Source organism: Pelophylax lessonae (genome assembly GCF_965119305.1).
Source record: "Pelophylax lessonae genome assembly, chromosome: 13".
In the NCBI taxonomy this organism is placed as follows: Eukaryota; Metazoa; Chordata; class Amphibia; order Anura; family Ranidae; genus Pelophylax; species Pelophylax lessonae.
In genome coordinates, this window is record NC_138780.1 from 263035 (window position 1) to 284554 (window position 21520).

At 45.2% G+C, this 21520-nt stretch overlaps 1 protein-coding gene across 1 annotated transcript in view; it reads left to right on the plus strand.

Annotated features, from left to right (window-relative positions):
- NECTIN4 (nectin cell adhesion molecule 4) overlaps nt 1-21520 on the plus strand; it is a 122570-nt gene that overhangs the window by 76362 nt on the left and 24688 nt on the right. The window contains exon 2 of the mRNA XM_082242503.1: nt 20039-20392. Coding sequence (XP_082098629.1) covers nt 20039-20392 — 354 coding nt within the window. The remainder of the gene's footprint in view (nt 1-20038; nt 20393-21520) is intronic.

Sequence of the window (21520 nt, forward strand, 5' to 3'; positions counted from 1 at the left end):
CAGGTCCTCTTCACTATAAAGAAAGAATCTCCGTAGGGTAGACAGGTCCTCTTCACTATAAAGAAAGAATCTCCGTAGGGTAGACAGGTCCTCTTCACTATAAAGAAAGAATCTCCGTAGGGTAGACAGGTCCTCTACACTATAAAGAAAGAATGTCTGTAGGGTAGACAGGTCCTCTTCACTATAAAGAAAGAATCTCCGTAGGGTAGACGGGTCCTCTTCACTATAAAGAAAGAATGTCCGTAGGGTAGACGGGTCCTCTTCACTATAAAGAAAGAATGTCCGTAGGGTAGACAGGTCCTCTTCACTATAGAGAAAGAATCTCCGTAGGGTAGACAGGTCCTCTTCATTATAAAGAAAGAATATCCGTAGGGTAGACAGGTCCTCTTCACTATAAAGAAAGAATCTCCATAGGGTAGACGGGTCCTCTTCATTGTAAAGAAAGAATGTCCGTAGGGTAGACAGGTCCTCTTCACTATAAAGAAAGAATATCCGTAGGGTAGACAGGTCCTCTTCACTATAAAGAAAGAATCTCCGTAGGGTAGACAGGTCCTCTTCACTATAAAGAAAGAATCTCCGTAGGGTAGACAGGTCCTCTTCACTATAAAGAAAGAATCTCCGTAGGGTAGACAGGTCCTCTTCACTATAAAGAAAGAATCTCCGTAGGGTAGACAGGTCCTCTTCACTATAAAAAAGAAAGAATCTCCGTAGGGTAGACAGGTCCTATTCACTATAAAGAAAGAATCTCCGTAGGGTAGACAGGTCCTCTTCACTATAAAGAAAGAATCTCCGTAGGGTAGACAGGTCCTCTTCCCTGTAAAGAAAGAATCTCCGTAGGGTAGACAGGTCCTCTTCACTATAAAGAAAGAATCTCCGTAGGGTAGACAGGTCCTCTTCACTATAAAGAAAGAATGTCCGTAGGGTAGACGGGTCCTCTTCACTATAAAGAAAGAATCTCCGTAGGGTAGACAGGTCCTCTTCACTATAAAGAAAGAATCTCCGTAGGGTAGACAGGTCCTCTTCACTATAAAGAAAGAATCTCCGTAGGGTAGACAGGTCCTCTTCACTATAAAGAAAGAATGTCCGTAGGGTAGACAGGTCCTCTTCACTATAAAGAAAGAATCTCCGTAGGGTAGACAGGTCCTCTTCACTATAAAGAAAGAATCTCCGTAGGGTAGACAGGTCCTCTTCACTATAAAGAAAGAATCTCCGTAGGGTAGACGGGTCCTCTTCACTATAAAGAAAAATTGTCCGTAGGGTAGACGGGTCCTCTTCACTATAAAGAAAGAATGTCCGTAGGGTAGACAGGTCCTCTTCATTATAAAGAAAGAATATCCGTAGGGTAGACGGGTCCTCTTCACTATAAAGAAAGAATCTCCGTAGGGTAGACGGGTCCTCTTCATTGTAAAGAAAGAATGTCCGTAGGGTAGACAGGTCCTCTTCACTATAAAGAAAGAATCTCCGTAGGGTAGACAGGTCCTCTTCACTATAAAGAAAGAATCTCCGTAGGGTAGACAGGTCCTCTTCACTATAAAGAAAGAATCTCTGTAGGGTAGACAGGTCCTCTTCACTATAAAGAAAGAATCTCCGTAGGGTAGACAGGTCCTCTTCACTATAAAGAAAGAATCTCTGTAGGGTAGACAGGTCCTCTTCACTGTAAAGAAAGAATCTCCGTAGGGTAGACAGGTCCTCTTTACTGTAAAGAAAGAATCTCCGTAGGGTAGACAGGTCCTCTTCATTATAAAGAAAGAATCTCCGTAGGGTAGACGGGTCCTCTTCACTATAAAGAAAGAATCTCCGTAGGGTAGACAGGTCCTCTTCATTATAAAGAAAGAATCTCCGTAGGGTAGACGGGTCCTCTTCACTATAAAGAAAGAATCTCCGTAGGGTAGACAGGTCCTCTTCACTATAAAGAAAGAATCTCCGTAGGGTAGAGAGGTCCTCTTCACTATAAAGAAAGAATCTCCGTAGGGTAGACAGGTCCTCTTCATTATAAAGAAAGAATCTCCGTAGGGTAGACAGGTCCTCTTCACTATAAAGAAATAATCTCCGTAGGGTAGACAGGTCCTCTTCACTATAAAGAAAGAATCTCCGTAGGGTAGACGGGTCCTCTTCACTATAAAGAAAGAATCTCTGTAGGGTAGACAGGTCCTCTTCACTATAAAGAAAGAATCTCCGTAGGGTAGAGAGGTCCTCTTCACTATAAAGAAAGAATCTCCGTAGGGTAGACGGGTCCTCTTCACTATAAAGAAAGAATCTCCGTAGGGTAGACAGGTCCTCTTCATTATAAAGAAAGAATCTCCGTAGGGTAGACAGGTCCTCTTCACTATAAAGAAAGAATCTCCGTAGGGTAGACAGGTCCTCTTCACTATAAAGAAAGAATCTCCGTAGGGTAGACGGGTCCTCTTCACTATAAAGAAAGAATCTCCGTAGGGTAGACAGGTCCTCTTCACTATAAAGAAAGAATCTCTGTAGGGTAGACAGGTCCTCTTCACTATAAAGAAAGAATCTCTGTAGGGTAGACAGGTCCTCTTCAATATAAAGAAAGAATATCCGTAGGGTAGACAGGTCCTCTTCACTATAAAGAAAGAATCTCTGTAGGGTAGACAGGTCCTCTTCACTATAAAGAAAGAATCTCCGTAGGGTAGACAGGTCCTCTTCACTATAAAGAAAGAATCTCTGTAGGGTAGACAGGTCCTCTTCACTGTAAAGAAAGAATCTCCGTAGGGTAGACAGGTCCTCTTCACTGTAAAGAAAGAATCTCCGTAGGGTAGACAGGTCCTCTTCATTATAAAGAAAGAATCTCCGTAGGGTAGACGGGTCCTCTTCACTATAAAGAAAGAATCTCCGTAGGGTAGACAGGTCCTCTTCATTATAAAGAAAGAATGTCCGTAGGGTAGACGGGTCCTCTTCACTATAAAGAAAGAATCTCCGTAGGGTAGACAGGTCCTCTTCACTATAAAGAAAGAATCTCCGTAGGGTAGAGAGGTCCTCTTCACTATAAAGAAAGAATCTCCGTAGGGTAGACAGGTCCTCTTCATTATAAAGAAAGAATCTCCGTAGGGTAGACAGGTCCTCTTCACTATAAAGAAAGAATCTCCGTAGGGTAGACAGGTCCTCTTCACTATAAAGAAAGAATCTCCGTAGGGTAGACGGGTCCTCTTCACTATAAAGAAAGAATCTCCGTAGGGTAGACAGGTCCTCTTCACTATAAAGAAAGAATCTCCGTAGGGTAGAGAGGTCCTCTTCACTATAAAGAAAGAATCTCCGAAGGGTAGACGGGTCCTCTTCACTATAAAGAAAGAATCTCCGTAGGGTAGACAGGTCCTCTTCATTATAAAGAAAGAATCTCCGTAGGGTAGACAGGTCCTCTTCACTATAAAGAAAGAATCTCCGTAGGGTAGACAGGTCCTCTTCATTATAAAGAAAGAATCTCCGTAGGGTAGACAGGTCCTCTTCACTATAAAGAAAGAATATCCGTAGGGTAGACAGGTCCTCTTCATTATAAAGAAAGAATATCCGTAGGGTAGACAGGTCCTCTTCACTATAAAGAAAGAATCTCCATAGGGTAGACGGGTCCTCTTCATTGTAAAGAAAGAATGTCCGTAGGGTAGACAGGTCCTCTTCACTATAAAGAAAGAATATCCGTAGGGTAGACAGGTCCTCTTCACTATAAAGAAAGAATCTCCGTAGGGTAGACAGGTCCTCTTCACTATAAAGAAAGAATCTCCGTAGGGTAGACAGGTCCTCTTCACTATAAAGAAAGAATCTCCGTAGGGTAGACAGGTCCTCTTCACTATAAAGAAAGAATCTCCGTAGGGTAGACAGGTCCTCTTCACTATAAAAAAGAAAGAATCTCCGTAGGGTAGACAGGTCCTATTCACTATAAAGAAAGAATCTCCGTAGGGTAGACAGGTCCTCTTCACTATAAAGAAAGAATCTCCGTAGGGTAGACAGGTCCTCTTCCCTGTAAAGAAAGAATCTCCGTAGGGTAGACAGGTCCTCTTCACTATAAAGAAAGAATCTCCGTAGGGTAGACAGGTCCTCTTCACTATAAAGAAAGAATGTCCGTAGGGTAGACGGGTCCTCTTCACTATAAAGAAAGAATCTCCGTAGGGTAGACAGGTCCTCTTCACTATAAAGAAAGAATCTCCGTAGGGTAGACAGGTCCTCTTCACTATAAAGAAAGAATCTCCGTAGGGTAGACAGGTCCTCTTCACTATAAAGAAAGAATGTCCGTAGGGTAGACAGGTCCTCTTCACTATAAAGAAAGAATCTCCGTAGGGTAGACAGGTCCTCTTCACTATAAAGAAAGAATCTCCGTAGGGTAGACAGGTCCTCTTCACTATAAAGAAAGAATCTCTGTAGGGTAGACAGGTCCTCTTCACTATAAAGAAAGAATCTCCGTAGGGTAGACGGGTCCTCTTCACTATAAAGAAAGAATCTCTGTAGGGTAGAGAGGTCCTCTTCACTATAAAGAAAGAATCTCCGTAGGGTAGACAGGTCCTCTTCACTATAAAGAAAGAATCTCCGTAGGGTAGACGGGTCCTCTTCACTATAAAGAAAAATTGTCCGTAGGGTAGACGGGTCCTCTTCACTATAAAGAAAGAATGTCCGTAGGGTAGACAGGTCCTCTTCATTATAAAGAAAGAATATCCGTAGGGTAGACGGGTCCTCTTCACTATAAAGAAAGAATCTCCGTAGGGTAGACGGGTCCTCTTCATTGTAAAGAAAGAATGTCCGTAGGGTAGACAGGTCCTCTTCACTATAAAGAAAGAATCTCCGTAGGGTAGACAGGTCCTCTTCACTATAAAGAAAGAATCTCCGTAGGGTAGACAGGTCCTCTTCACTATAAAGAAAGAATCTCTGTAGGGTAGACAGGTCCTCTTCACTATAAAGAAAGAATCTCCGTAGGGTAGACAGGTCCTCTTCACTATAAAGAAAGAATCTCTGTAGGGTAGACAGGTCCTCTTCACTGTAAAGAAAGAATCTCCGTAGGGTAGACAGGTCCTCTTTACTGTAAAGAAAGAATCTCCGTAGGGTAGACAGGTCCTCTTCATTATAAAGAAAGAATCTCCGTAGGGTAGACGGGTCCTCTTCACTATAAAGAAAGAATCTCCGTAGGGTAGACAGGTCCTCTTCATTATAAAGAAAGAATCTCCGTAGGGTAGACGGGTCCTCTTCACTATAAAGAAAGAATCTCCGTAGGGTAGACAGGTCCTCTTCACTATAAAGAAAGAATCTCCGTAGGGTAGAGAGGTCCTCTTCACTATAAAGAAAGAATCTCCGTAGGGTAGACAGGTCCTCTTCATTATAAAGAAAGAATCTCCGTAGGGTAGACAGGTCCTCTTCACTATAAAGAAAGAATCTCCGTAGGGTAGACAGGTCCTCTTCACTATAAAGAAAGAATCTCCGTAGGGTAGACGGGTCCTCTTCACTATAAAGAAAGAATCTCCGTAGGGTAGACGGGTCCTCTTCACTATAAAGAAAGAATCTCCGTAGGGTAGAGAGGTCCTCTTCACTATAAAGAAAGAATCTCCGTAGGGTAGACGGGTCCTCTTCACTATAAAGAAAGAATCTCCGTAGGGTAGACAGGTCCTCTTCATTATAAAGAAAGAATCTCCGTAGGGTAGACAGGTCCTCTTCACTATAAAGAAAGAATCTCCGTAGGGTAGACAGGTCCTCTTCACTATAAAGAAAGAATCTCCGTAGGGTAGACGGGTCCTCTTCACTATAAAGAAAGAATCTCCGTAGGGTAGACAGGTCCTCTTCACTATAAAGAAAGAATCTCTGTAGGGTAGACAGGTCCTCTTCACTATAAAGAAAGAATCTCTGTAGGGTAGACAGGTCCTCTTCACTATAAAGAAAGAATATCCGTAGGGTAGACAGGTCCTCTTCACTATAAAGAAAGAATCTCTGTAGGGTAGACAGGTCCTCTTCACTATAAAGAAAGAATCTCCGTAGGGTAGACAGGTCCTCTTCACTATAAAGAAAGAATCTCTGTAGGGTAGACAGGTCCTCTTCACTGTAAAGAAAGAATCTCCGTAGGGTAGACAGGTCCTCTTCACTGTAAAGAAAGAATCTCCGTAGGGTAGACAGGTCCTCTTCATTATAAAGAAAGAATCTCCGTAGGGTAGACGGGTCCTCTTCACTATAAAGAAAGAATCTCCGTAGGGTAGACAGGTCCTCTTCATTATAAAGAAAGAATGTCCGTAGGGTAGACGGGTCCTCTTCACTATAAAGAAAGAATCTCCGTAGGGTAGACAGGTCCTCTTCACTATAAAGAAAGAATCTCCGTAGGGTAGAGAGGTCCTCTTCACTATAAAGAAAGAATCTCCGTAGGGTAGACAGGTCCTCTTCATTATAAAGAAAGAATCTCCGTAGGGTAGACAGGTCCTCTTCACTATAAAGAAAGAATCTCCGTAGGGTAGACAGGTCCTCTTCACTATAAAGAAAGAATCTCCGTAGGGTAGACGGGTCCTCTTCACTATAAAGAAAGAATCTCCGTAGGGTAGACAGGTCCTCTTCACTATAAAGAAAGAATCTCCGTAGGGTAGAGAGGTCCTCTTCACTATAAAGAAAGAATCTCCGTAGGGTAGACGGGTCCTCTTCACTATAAAGAAAGAATCTCCGTAGGGTAGACAGGTCCTCTTCATTATAAAGAAAGAATCTCCGTAGGGTAGACAGGTCCTCTTCACTATAAAGAAAGAATCTCCGTAGGGTAGACAGGTCCTCTTCATTATAAAGAAAGAATCTCCGTAGGGTAGACGGGTCCTCTTCACTATAAAGAAAGAATATCCGTAGGGTAGACAGGTCCTCTTCATTATAAAGAAAGAATCTCCGTAGGGTAGACGGGTCCTCTTCACTATAAAGAAAGAATCTCCGTAGGGTAGACAGGTCCTCTTCACTATAAAGAAAGAATCTCCGTAGGGTAGACGGGTCCTCTTCACTATAAAGAAAGAATCTCCGTAGGGTAGACAGGTCCTCTTCACTATAAAGAAAGAATCTCCGTAGGGTAGACAGGTCCTCTTCACTATAAAGAAAGAATCTCCGTAGGGTAGACAGGTCCTCTTCACTATAAAGAAAGAATCTCCGTAGGGTAGACAGGTCCTCTTCACTATAAAGAAAGAATCTCCGTAGGGTAGACAGGTCCTCTTCATTATAAAGAAAGAATCTCCGTAGGGTAGACAGGTCCTCTTCACTATAAAGAAAGAATCTCCGTAGGGTAGACGGGTCCTCTTCACTATAAAGAAAGAATCTCTGTAGGGTAGACAGGTCCTCTTCACTATAAAGAAAGAATCTCCGTAGGGTAGACAGGTCCTCTTCACTATAAAGAAAGAATCTCCGTAGGGTACACAGGTCCTCTTCATTATAAAGAAAGAATCTCCGTAGGGTGGACAGGTCCTCTTCACTATAAAGAAAGAATCTCCGTAGGGTAGACGGGTCCTCTTCACTATAAAGAAAGAATCTCCGTAGGGTAGACAGGTCCTCTTCATTATAAAGAAAGAATGTCCGTAGGGTAGACGGGTCCTCTTCACTATAAAGAAAGAATCTCCGTAGGGTAGACAGGTCCTCTTCACTATAAAGAAAGAATCTCCGTAGGGTAGAGAGGTCCTCTTCACTATAAAGAAAGAATCTCCGTAGGGTAGACAGGTCCTCTTCATTATAAAGAAAGAATCTCCGTAGGGTAGACAGGTCCTCTTCACTATAAAGAAAGAATCTCCGTAGGGTAGACAGGTCCTCTTCACTATAAAGAAAGAATCTCCGTAGGGTAGACGGGTCCTCTTCACTATAAAGAAAGAATCTCCGTAGGGTAGACAGGTCCTCTTCACTATAAAGAAAGAATCTCCGTAGGGTAGAGAGGTCCTCTTCACTATAAAGAAAGAATCTCCGTAGGGTAGACGGGTCCTCTTCACTATAAAGAAAGAATCTCCGTAGGGTAGACAGGTCCTCTTCATTATAAAGAAAGAATCTCCGTAGGGTAGACAGGTCCTCTTCACTATAAAGAAAGAATCTCCGTAGGGTAGACAGGTCCTCTTCATTATAAAGAAAGAATCTCCGTAGGGTAGACAGGTCCTCTTCACTATAAAGAAAGAATATCCGTAGGGTAGACAGGTCCTCTTCATTATAAAGAAAGAATCTCCGTAGGGTAGACGGGTCCTCTTCACTATAAAGAAAGAATCTCCGTAGGGTAGACAGGTCCTCTTCACTATAAAGAAAGAATCTCCGTAGGGTAGACGGGTCCTCTTCACTATAAAGAAAGAATCTCCGTAGGGTAGACAGGTCCTCTTCACTATAAAGAAAGAATCTCCGTAGGGTAGACAGGTCCTCTTCACTATAAAGAAAGAATCTCCGTAGGGTAGACAGGTCCTCTTCACTATAAAGAAAGAATCTCCGTAGGGTAGACAGGTCCTCTTCACTATAAAGAAAGAATCTCCGTAGGGTAGACAGGTCCTCTTCATTATAAAGAAAGAATCTCCGTAGGGTAGACAGGTCCTCTTCACTATAAAGAAAGAATCTCCGTAGGGTAGACGGGTCCTCTTCACTATAAAGAAAGAATCTCTGTAGGGTAGACAGGTCCTCTTCACTATAAAGAAAGAATCTCCGTAGGGTAGACAGGTCCTCTTCACTATAAAGAAAGAATCTCCGTAGGGTACACAGGTCCTCTTCATTATAAAGAAAGAATCTCCGTAGGGTGGACAGGTCCTCTTCATTATAAAGAAAGAATCTCCGTAGGGTAGACAGGTCCTCTTCATTATAAAGAAAGAATCTCCGTAGGGTAGACAGGTCCTCTTCACTATAAAGAAAGAATCTCCGTAGGGTGGACAGGTCCTCTTCATTATAAAGAAAGAATCTCCGTAGGGTGGACAGGTCCTCTTCACTATAAAGAAAGAATCTCCGTAGGGTACACGGGTCCTCTTCACTATAAAGAAAGAATCTCCGTAGGGTAGACGGGTCCTCTTCACTATAAAGAAAGAATCTCCGTAGGGTAGACAGGTCCTCTTCACTATAAAGAAAGAATCTCCGTAGGGTAGACAGGTCCTCTTCACTATAAAGAAAGAATCTCCGTAGGGTAGACAGGTCCTCTTCACTATAAAGAAAGAATCTCCGTAGGGTAGACAGGTCCTCTTCACTATAAAGAAAGAATCTCCGTAGGGTAGACAGGTCCTCTTCATTATAAAGAAAGAATCTCCGTAGGGTAGACAGGTCCTCTTCACTATAAAGAAAGAATCTCCGTAGGGTAGACGGGTCCTCTTCACTATAAAGAAAGAATCTCTGTAGGGTAGACAGGTCCTCTTCACTATAAAGAAAGAATCTCCGTAGGGTAGACAGGTCCTCTTCACTATAAAGAAAGAATCTCCGTAGGGTACACAGGTCCTCTTCATTATAAAGAAAGAATCTCCGTAGGGTGGACAGGTCCTCTTCATTATAAAGAAAGAATCTCCGTAGGGTAGACAGGTCCTCTTCATTATAAAGAAAGAATCTCCGTAGGGTAGACAGGTCCTCTTCACTATAAAGAAAGAATCTCCGTAGGGTGGACAGGTCCTCTTCATTATAAAGAAAGAATCTCCGTAGGGTGGACAGGTCCTCTTCACTATAAAGAAAGAATCTCCGTAGGGTACACGGGTCCTCTTCACTATAAAGAAAGAATCTCCGTAGGGTAGACGGGTCCTCTTCACTATAAAGAAAGAATCTCCGTAGGGTAGACAGGTCCTCTTCACTATAAAGAAAGAATCTCCGTAGGGTAGACGGGTCCTCTTCACTATAAAGAAAGAATCTCTGTAGGGTAGACAGGTCCTCTTCACTATAAAGAAAGAATCTCCGTAGGGTAGACAGGTCCTCTTCACTATAAAGAAAGAATCTCCGTAGGGTACACAGGTCCTCTTCATTATAAAGAAAGAATCTCCGTAGGGTGGACAGGTCCTCTTCATTATAAAGAAAGAATCTCCGTAGGGTAGACAGGTCCTCTTCATTATAAAGAAAGAATCTCCGTAGGGTAGACAGGTCCTCTTCACTATAAAGAAAGAATCTCCGTAGGGTGGACAGGTCCTCTTCATTATAAAGAAAGAATCTCCGTAGGGTGGACAGGTCCTCTTCACTATAAAGAAAGAATCTCCGTAGGGTACACGGGTCCTCTTCACTATAAAGAAAGAATCTCCGTAGGGTAGACGGGTCCTCTTCACTATAAAGAAAGAATCTCCGTAGGGTAGACAGGTCCTCTTCACTATAAAGAAAGAATCTCCGTAGGGTAGACGGGTCCTCTTCACTATAAAGAAAGAATCTCTGTAGGGTAGACAGGTCCTCTTCACTATAAAGAAAGAATCTCCGTAGGGTAGACAGGTCCTCTTCACTATAAAGAAAGAATCTCCGTAGGGTACACAGGTCCTCTTCATTATAAAGAAAGAATCTCCGTAGGGTGGACAGGTCCTCTTCATTATAAAGAAAGAATCTCCGTAGGGTAGACAGGTCCTCTTCATTATAAAGAAAGAATCTCCGTAGGGTAGACAGGTCCTCTTCACTATAAAGAAAGAATCTCCGTAGGGTGGACAGGTCCTCTTCATTATAAAGAAAGAATCTCCGTAGGGTGGACAGGTCCTCTTCACTATAAAGAAAGAATCTCCGTAGGGTACACGGGTCCTCTTCACTATAAAGAAAGAATCTCCGTAGGGTAGACGGGTCCTCTTCACTATAAAGAAAGAATCTCCGTAGGGTAGACAGGTCCTCTTCACTATAAAGAAAGAATCTCCGTAGGGTAGACAGGTCCTCTTCACTATAAAGAGAGGCAGACGGTGGAATGTTCTGCCAGTGGTGGTGACGTCTCATCCTATCAGATGACATGAACGAGGACTTTCTAAGTAATAGTAGATTTATTGATGGAGATATGGGGATTAGACCTGGAATCCAATTGTACCGATCGCACCTGATTAGTATTTTACCGGCCAACCCACCCAAAATGTGACAGAATGGAGGCAACCAATGGCGGTTCTCCATTGTGAGGATAAATCAGCAGCTGCTTCTCTGGGGCTTCTGAATTTGTTTATTGTTCATCCTCAGACTAGCATGACCCATCACAATACGAATCCCGGGCCATGGCAGATGAATCTCTACCCTCCTCCGACTCTAGTATTGGCTTTATACAGTGCCTTGAAAAAGTATTCACACCCCTTGCAATTTCCCACATTTTCTCATGTTACAACCAAAAACATAAATGTATTTTATTGGGATTTTATGTGATAGACGACAGAAAGTGGCCATAATTGTGAAGTGGAAGGAAAATGATACAAATAAATCTGAGAAAAGTGTGGCTGCATTTGTATTCACCCCCCTTTACTCTGATACCCCCAACTAAAATCTAGAGGAACCAATTGCCTTCAGAAGTCACCTAATTAGTAAATAGAGTCCATCTGTGTGTAATGTAATCTCAGTATAAATACAGCTGTTCTGTGAAGCCCTCAGAGGTTTGTTAGAGAACCTTAGTGAACAAACAGCATCATAAATGCTCAATCACATAAAATCCCAATAAATACATTTATGTTTTTGGTTGTAACATGAGAAAATGTGGGAAATTTCAAGGGGTGTGAATACTTTTTCACGGCACTGTATATTTCCATTGACAGACAGTTTGGATGATGTGGGTTGGGGGAGAATTGTTTCTGGTTCCTCCTCTTAGTATCGGTCGTTCCAGCCTTCCCATGTTAAACAATCGATGATTAACCTCTTCTCGGCGTGAATCAGATGTTTGGTTGTCTGCAGACCGCCAGGTGCAGGAAAATCGCTGACTTCTCTCTCTGCGCCCCTTTCTCAGATTTGACAGATCCTTTGGCAGGAGGATTAACAAGTTTTCGCATGATGCAGCGACGGTGCGATAGACGGAATCCGGGCCAACTGGTTTTTCTTGAGTAAAATTCTTCAACATTTTCAGCTTGATTTGGCTGATTGGAAATCTGAAATGCAGCTGATTGCTTTCTCAGCACACCCTTCCCCGGAAACCGCCGCTCATCTCCTTACTCAGATTTCTCACCGAATTTATCTACAAATTCCATCAGTCAGGTGAAGACATCTGTGAGAGGGGCCGCCATAGACAAAGAGATCCATTCCCATCACTGAGCTCCTCATCACACAACGTCCCACTCATCTCCACATTACTAAGAAAAATCTCCCCATCTCCCAACCCCATTGTCCCAATTTTACCCAAATACTACCCAACATCAGAGAAGAGGAGGAAGGAAAAGAGGCATGAGAGGAGAGGGAGAGGGAGAGGGAGAGGGAGAGGAGAGGGAGAGGGAGAGGGAGAGGAGAGGAGAGGAGAGGGAGAGGAGAGGAGGGGGAGAGGAGGGGGAGAGGAGAGGAGAGGGAGAGGGAGAGGGAGAGGAGATGAGAGGAGAGGAGAGGAGAGGGAGAGGAGAGGAGAGGAGAGGAGAGGAGAGGAGAGGAGAGGAGAGGGAGAGGGAGAGGAGATGAGAGGAGAGGAGAGGAGAGGGAGAGGAGAGGAGAGGAGAGGAGAGGAGAGGAGAGGAGAGGAGAGGAGAGGAGAGGGAGAGGAGAGGAGAGGAGAGGGAGAGGAGAGGAGGGGGAGAGGAGAAGAGAGGATAGGAGAGGAGAGGAGAGGAGAGGAGAAGAGGGGAGAGGAGAGGAGGGGGAGAGGGGAGGAGAGGGAGAGGGGAGGAGAGGAGAGGGAGAGGGGAGGAGAGGGAGAGGGGAGGAGAGGGAGAGGAGGGGGAGAGGAGAGGAGGGGGAGAGGGGAGGAGAGGGAGAGGGGAGGAGAGGAGAGGAGAGGGAGAGGGGGGGAGAGGGAGAGGGGAGGAGAGGAGAGGGAGAGGAGAGGGGAGGAGAGGGAGAGGAGAGGAGAGGAGAGGGGAGGAGAGGGAGAGGAGAGGAGAGGAGAGGAGAGGAGAGGGAGAGGAGAGGAGAGGGAGAGGAGAGGAGAGGAGAGGAGAGGAGAGGGAGAGGAGAGGGGAGGAGAGGAGAGGAGAGGAGAGGGAGAGGGGAGGAGAGGAGAGGAGAGGAGAGGAGAGGGAGAGGAGAGGAGAGGAGAAGAGATGAGAGGGAGAGGGGAGAAGAGGAGGAAGGAGAAGAGGCATGAGAGGAGAAGAGCGGAGAGGAGAGGAAGAGGGGAGGAGAGGGGAGAGGAGAGGGGAGAGGAGAGGAGAGAAGAGGAGGGAGAGAGGAGAGGAGGGGGAGAGGAGAGGAGAAGAGGGGGAGAGGGGAGGGGATGGGAGAGGGGATAGGAGAGGGGGGAGAGGAGAGGAATGGAGAGAGAGATAGGAGAGAGAGAGAAGGAACGTGAGGAGAGAGTGGGGAGAGAGAAGAAGAGAGGAGAAGAGCGGAAGGAAGAAGGAGTAGAGAGAGAAGAGAAAGTAGTAGAGTCATTTGAAGGGAAGATAGAGAGGAGAGGTAAGGAGAGGAAAGGAGAGGAAAGGTGAGAGAGGAGAGGAGAAGGGAGAGAGGACAGGGGAGAGGGGGGAGGAGAGGAGAGAAATAGAGGAGAAGAGAAGGAAGGGATGGAGAGGGGAAAGGAGGAGAAGAGAGGTGAAGAGAGGAGAGTATAGGAGAGGAGAAAAGAGGAGAGGAGAGGAGAGGGGAGGGGAGGAGAAGGGAGAGAGGAGAGGGGAGGAGAAGGGAGAGAGGACAGGGGAGAGAGGAGAAGAGGAGGAGAGTAGAGGAGAGTATAGGAGAGGAGAAGAGAGGAGAAGAGAGGTGAAGAGAGGTGAAGAGAGGTGAAGAGAGGGGAGGAGAGGAGAGGGGAGGAGAGAAAGAGGGGAGGAGAGGAGAATAGAGGTGAAGAGAGGTGAAGAGAGGTGAAGAGAGGAGAGGAGAGGAGGGGAGGAGAGGAGAGGAGAGGAGAGGGGAGGAGAAGGGAGAGAGGACAGGGGAGAGAGGAGAAGAGGAGGAGAGTAGAGGAGAGTATAGGAGAGGAGAAGAGAGGAGAAGAGAGGTGAAGAGAGGGGAGGAGAGGAGAGGGGAGGAGAGAAAGAGGGGAGGAGAGGAGAATAGAGGTGAAGAGAGGAGAAGAGAGGTGAAGAGAGGAGAGGAGAGGAGGGGAGGAGAGGAGAAGAGAGGAGAGGGGAGGAGAGAAGGGAGTAGAAGAGAGTCATGGAAGAAGGAGATAAGTCAGTAAGGGCTTTCATGCCTGGTGTGTTTCTGCTCGGATAGTCGGTGGGATTCGGAATCATCACCGCAGACACATTTGTAACACAAGTCAGACAAAAGTCTCTTCTAATAATAATCCAGCAGCCGGTGACTATAAATGGTCAATAAGATTCTTGGTTTATATTAGAGCGTTCCTGAGTGATGACAATGGAGACTCTATGGATGGAATAGATGGGGCTCCTTCTTATATAAGAGACTGGCAGCTTCTACTGGGAATGGGACTGGGGAGAGTTCCTGTAGTCGGTCATACTGGTCAGACGGCTTCCACAAGCCCCAACCTGCTCTACCCCCTCCATAGGTGTGTACCGCTCTCTCCTTTAATGATCCCTCTCTTTGTTACACACGGATTACCTCCTGCCTGACACCTCTCACACAGACACTTGAAAGCAGGTGAAATGTAATTACAGCCCTATTATTACCGCCCTCCTAGTATTTGGTGTGTGATGTGTGGAGAGTAAACAGGAAATTGTCCATCAAGTGAGGGAAAGGGAGAAGAAGTGATAATAATGGTGGGGGGGGGCACTAGAAAATAAAGATGGTGGGAAAGTAGGGAGGGCAATCAAATGAGTCAGGTCACCTGGGGACCGTGTGTGAGGGACCAAGGATTAATGAACAGAGACTGGCAATGATGCTTCCCAGGTTCTCCAGGTATGAACACTCCTTCTGCCTGTGACCATATTGTCCCGGATCCCCCCAATACCCCTATGGGTAGAGACCCTTACTCCCCCCCCTCCCCCCATGGTTCAATGAACATTTAGATGGGCAGAAAATACTTCAAGCAGAGGCAATGATTCTACAGTAATAATAAATATCTATACAAATGGCAGCCGATTCCATGACCTCGTCCTTTGCTGCCATCACTCGTCTTTAATTGTAGCTTAACTTTGTTTTTTCTTTACATTGTGCTGTAGAGAAATGTGGATGAGTGCTTTGTTTTTATGTTCTAGTAAAATATACTGATAACACCTACAATAACACAAGAGCTCATGGTGGTCCATAAATCCCTACTATTCATACTAATAAATGCAAATTAAAATAACAGAGAATTACTTCCCCTTCCCCCATTCTACCCCACTACTCATACCCAACTGTCATCACCTCCATCCGCCCCCATCACCTTCCCTATTGTATCTAGTGTACCCAACTGTCATCACCTCCATCTACCCCCATCTCCTTCCCTATTGTATCCAGTGTACCCAACTGTCATCACCTCCATCCACCCCATCTCCTTCCCTATTGTATCTAGTGTACCCAACTGTCATCACCTCCATCCGCCCCCATCACCTTCCCTATTGTATCTAGTGTACCCAACTGTCATCACCTCCATCCACCCCATCTCCTTCCCTATTGTATCTAGTGTACCCAACTGTCATCACCTCCATCCACCGCAATCTCCTTCCCTATTGTATCTAGTGTACCCAACTGTCATCACCTCCATCCACCGCAATCTCCTTCCCTATTGTATCTAGTGTACCCAACTGTCATCACCTCCATCCACTGCCATCTCCTTCCCTATTGTATCTAGTGTACCCAACTGACATCACCTCCATCCACCGCCATCTCCTTCCCTATAGTATCTAGTGTACCCAACTGTCATCACCTCCATCCACCCCCATCTCCTTCCCTATTGCATCTAGTGTACCCAACTGTCATCACCTCCATCTACCCCCATCTCCTTCCCTATTGCATCTAGTGTACCCAACTGTCATCACCTCCATCCACCCCATCTCCTTCCCTATTGTATCTAGTGTACCCAACTGTCATCACCTCCATCTACCGCCATCTCCTTCCCTATTGTATCTAGTGTACCCAACTGTCATCACCTCCATCCACCCCATCTCCTTCCCTATTGTATCTAGTGTACCCAACTGTCATCACCTCCATCTACCGCCATCTCCTTCCCTATAGTATCTAGTGTACCCAACTGTCATCACCTCCATCTACCGCCATCTCCTTCCCTATTGTATCCAGTGTACCCAACTGTCATCACCTCCATCCACCCCATCTCCTTCCCTATTGTATCTAGTGTACCCAACTGTCATCACCTCCATCCGCCCCCATCACCTTCCCTATTGTATCTAGTGTACCCAACTGTCATCACCTCCATCCACCCCATCTCCTTCCCTATTGTATCTAGTGTACCCAACTGTCATCACCTCCATCCACCGCAATCTCCTTCCCTATTGTATCTAGTGTACCCAACTGTCATCACCTCCATCCACCGCAATCTCCTTCCCTATTGTATCTAGTGTACCCAACTGTCATCACCTCCATCCACTGCCATCTCCTTCCCTATTGTATCTAGTGTACCCAACTGACATCACCTCCATCCACCGCCATCTCCTTCCCTATAGTATCTAGTGTACCCAACTGTCATCACCTCCATCCACCCCCATCACCTTCCCTATTGTATCTAGTGTACCCAACTGTCTTCACCTCCATCTACCCCCATCTCCTTCCCTATTGCATCTAGTGTACCCAACTGTCATCACCTCCATCCACCCCATCTCCTTCCCTATTGTATCTAGTGTACCCAACTGTCATCACCTCCATCTACCGCCATCTCCTTCCCTATTGTATCTAGTGTACCCAACTGTCATCACCTCCATCCACCCCATCTCCTTCCCTATTGTATCTAGTGTACCCAACTGTCATCACCTCCATCTACCGCCATCTCCTTCCCTATAGTATCTAGTGTACCCAACTGTCATCACCTCCATCTACCGCCATCTCCTTCCCTATTGTAACCAGTGTACCCAACTGTCATCACCTCCATCCACCCCATCTCCTTCCCTATTGTATCTAGTGTACCCAACTGTCATCACCTCCATCTACCGCCATCTCCTTCCCTATTGTATCTAGTGTACCCAACTGTCATCACCTCCATCTACCGCCATCTCCTTCCCTATTGTATCTAGTGTACCCAACTGTCATCACCTCCATCTACCGCCATCTCCTTCCCTATTGTAACCAGTGTACCCAACTGTCATCACCTCCATCCACCCCATCTCCTTCCCTATTGTATCTAGTGTACCCAACTGTCATCACCTCCATCCACCCCATCTCCTTCCCTATTGTATCTAGTGTACCCAACTGTCATCACCTCCATCTACCCCCATCTCCTTCCCTATTGTATCTAGTGTACCCAACTGTCATCACCTCCATCCACCCCATCTCCTTCCCTATTGTATCTAGTGTACCCAACTGTCATCACCTCCATCCACTGCCATCTCCTTCCCTATTGTATCTAGTGTACCCAACTGTCATCACCTCCATCCACCCCCATCTCCTTCCCTATTGTATCTAGTGTACCCAACTGTCATCACCTCCATCTACCCCCATCTCCTTCCCTATTGTATCTAGTGTACCCAACTGTCATCACCTCCATCCACCCCATCTCCTTCCCTATTGTATCTAGTGTACCCAACTGTCATCACCTCCATCCACCCCATCTCCTTCCCTATTGTATCTAGTGTACCCAACTGTCATCACCTCCATCCACCCCCATCTCCTTCCCTATTGTATCTAGTGTACCCAACTGTCATCACCTCCATCCACCCCATCTCCTTCCCTATTGTATCTAGTGTACCCAACTGTCATCACCTCCATCCACCCCATCTCCTTCCCTATTGTATCTAGTGTACCCAACTGTCATCACCTCCATCCACCCCATCTCCTTCCCTATTGTATCTAGTGTACCCAACTGTCATCACCTCCATCCACTGCCATCTCCTTCCCTATTGTATCTAGTGTACCCAACTGTCATCACCTCCATCCACTGCCATCTCCTTCCCTATTGTATCTAGTGTACCCAACTGTCATCACCTCCATCCACCCCCATCTCCTTCCCTATTGTATCTAGTGTACCCAACTGTCATCACCTTTAGTCACTTCTATCACACTTCCTTCCATGATCCTTCCAAATTAAATGTAGGTATCTGTAGAAGAGTCACAACTCGTCGTTTCGGTTCTCCACCACACAACTCTATTTATTTGTTTGAAAACTTTACTATACCTTCCGCCCAGTCTTCCCACATCGTCAATGCGTTTTACACCCATTCTAGATATATAATTATCTGTCATTCAGGTCATACACCTACACTGCCTGGAAGTACAGTCATTAGCACAAAATTACCATTCCCCACCAAAACACCATCATATCCTTCCATGTACCATCAACGCACTTCATCATTTCAAACCCTAAGGATATTAATATCTGCCATTCCTTAGCATTACAATCTATTATTCCCCACAATCTTTATCTATTATTATCCAATGTAATACTCTACTGTTCTCCACCATCATACTCTACCATTCAAACCATCATACTCCACCATTCCCTGTATCATACTCTACCATTCCCACCATCATACTCTACCATTCCCACCATCATACTCTACCATTCAAACCATCATACTCCACCATTCCCTGTATCATACTCTACCATTCCCACCATCATACTCTACCATTCAAACCATCATACTCCACCATTCCCTGTATCATACTCTACCATTCCCACCATCATACTCTACCATTCCCCACCATCATACTCCACCATTCCCTGTATCATACTCTACCATTCCCACCATCATACTCTACCATTCCCACCATCATACTCTACCATTCAAACCATCATACTCCACCATTCCCACCATCATACTCTACCATTCAAACCATCATACTCCACCATTCCCTGTATCATACTCTACCATTCCCACCATCATACTCTACCATTCCCCACCATCATACTCCACCATTCCCTGTATCATACTCTACCATTCCCACCATCATACTCTACCATTCCCACCATCATACTCTACCATTCAAACCATCATACTCCACCATTCCCTGTATCATACTCTACCATTCCCACCATCATACTCTACCATTCAAACCATCATACTCCACCATTCCCTGTATCATACTCTACCATTCCCACCATCATACTCTACCATTCCCCACCATCATACTCTACCATTCCCACCATCATACTCTACCATTCAAACCATCATACTCCACCATTCCCTGTATCATACTCTACCATTCCCACCATCATACTCTACCATTCCCACCATCATACTCTACCATTCAAACCATCATACTCCACCATTCCCTGTATCATACTCTACCATTCCCACCATCATACTCTACCATTCCCCACCATCATACTCTACCATTCCCACCATCATACTCTACCATTCCCACCATCATACTCTACCATTCCCCACCATCATACTCTACCATTCCCACCATCATACTCTACCATTCCCACCATCATACTCTACCATTCAAACCATCATACTCCACCATTCCCTGTATCATACTCTACCATTCCCACCATCATACTCTACCATTCCCCACCATCATACTCTACCATTCCCCACCATCATACTCTACCATTCCCACCATCATACTCTACCATTCCCACCATCATACTCTACCATTCCCCACCATCATACTCTACCATTCCCACCATCATACTCTACCATTCCCACCATCATACTCTACCATTCCCCACCATCATACTCTACCATTCCCCACCATCATACTGTACCATTCCCACCATCATACTCTACCATTCTCCACCATAATTTACCATTCTCCACCAAATACTACCATACACTACCATCATACTGTACCATTCTCCATCACCATACTGTACCATTCTCCATCATATTCTACCATTCACCAGCATCATACAATATCCATCATCATACCTTACCATTTTCCTCTGACATACCCTACCATTCCCCGCCATGACGTACTGGTAGTTATGAAGTATAAATATGAGATGAAACGGCTCCACCTTGTTCTATTGATAGATGCGATTTATTGAAGTCTCTGGGATTCGCACTTCTCACGTCGGTGTTTCCTTCCTCTCTTATAGGGTCTTCTGCTGGAACTGTAAAGACAGAGAAGAGTGTCACTGCAGTACTGGGACTCGATGTCTCTCTCACTTGTTACTATGAAGCTCAGGATGAAGAGAAGGTCTCCCAGGTCGTTTGGTCAAAGAAAAGTCCTGGTGGGCAAAGTGTTCAGATTGCCACCCTCAATGCAGAGTTTGGGGCTTTCGTCTATAAGGAATTTGAAGGAAGAATAAAAGAAAAATCCCCATTACAGGCAGAGGATGGCACAATAATCCTGAAGAACGCTGTGCAGGCCGATGAGGGCACCTACCAATGCCGAGTCATCACTTTTCCAGCAGGGAACTTCGAAGCAGATGTCAAGCTTACTGTTCTTGGTAAGAGCAATCAGAAACAGAAAAGTAACGCAATTATAAAAAACAAATCCCATAAAATGCCCCTGAAAACAACAATAACATTATTTAGCATTTTCAGAGCCCAACAGGGTTAATATTCAAGTGCCGGAAGAGCTTGTTAAAAATGTAGATACTTTCCAACATCTTTCAATATTTCTTCGATCTCTGCAATAAAGCAATTCATTGTATATACAATACAACCGTACCATTCAGATAGGAAAATCATGACAGCCGTGGTCGGGTCGTGATCAGAATAAGCTCAAATGTTGTTTAGGTGAAGCGTCTATCTGCCTGTGGCTACTCATATACTAGCAGAAATCGTTGTCAGATGTCGTTACAATTTGACTACGTATAACTGAATATGACTGGCGCTAACCATTGAGATTGTAAACTACCAGGCTAAAAAAGCAAACCCTATTGTATCCAGTGTACCCAACTGTCTTCACCTCCATCTACCCCCATCTCCTTCCCTATTGTATCTAGTGTACCCAACTGTCATCACCTCCATCCACCCCCATCTCCTTCCCTATTGTATCTAGTGTACCCAACTGTCTTCACCTCCATCTACCCCCATCTCCTTCCCTATTGTATCTAGTGTACCCAACTGTCATCATCTCCATCCACTGCCGTCTCCTTCCCTATTGTATCTAGTGTACCCAACTGTCATCACCTCCATCTACCCCCATCTCCTTCCCTATTGTATCTAGTGTACCCAACTGTCATCACCTCCATCCACCCCCATCTCCTTCCCTATTGTATCTAGTGTACCCAACCATCATCACCTCCATCCAGTGCCATCTGATTATCTATTGCATCTAGTGTACCCAACTGTCATCACCTCCATCCACCACCATCTCCTTCCCTATTGTATCCAGTGTACCCAACTCTCATCACCTCCATCCCCTGCCATCTCCTTTCCTATTGTATCTAGTGTACCCAACTGTCATCACCTCCATCCACTGCCATCTCCTTTCCTATTGTATCTAGTGTACCCAACTGTCATCACCTCCATCCACCCCCATCTCCTTCCCTATTGTATCTAGTGTACCCAACTGTCTTCACCTCCATCTACCCCCATCTCCTTCCCTATTGTATCTAGTGTACCCAACT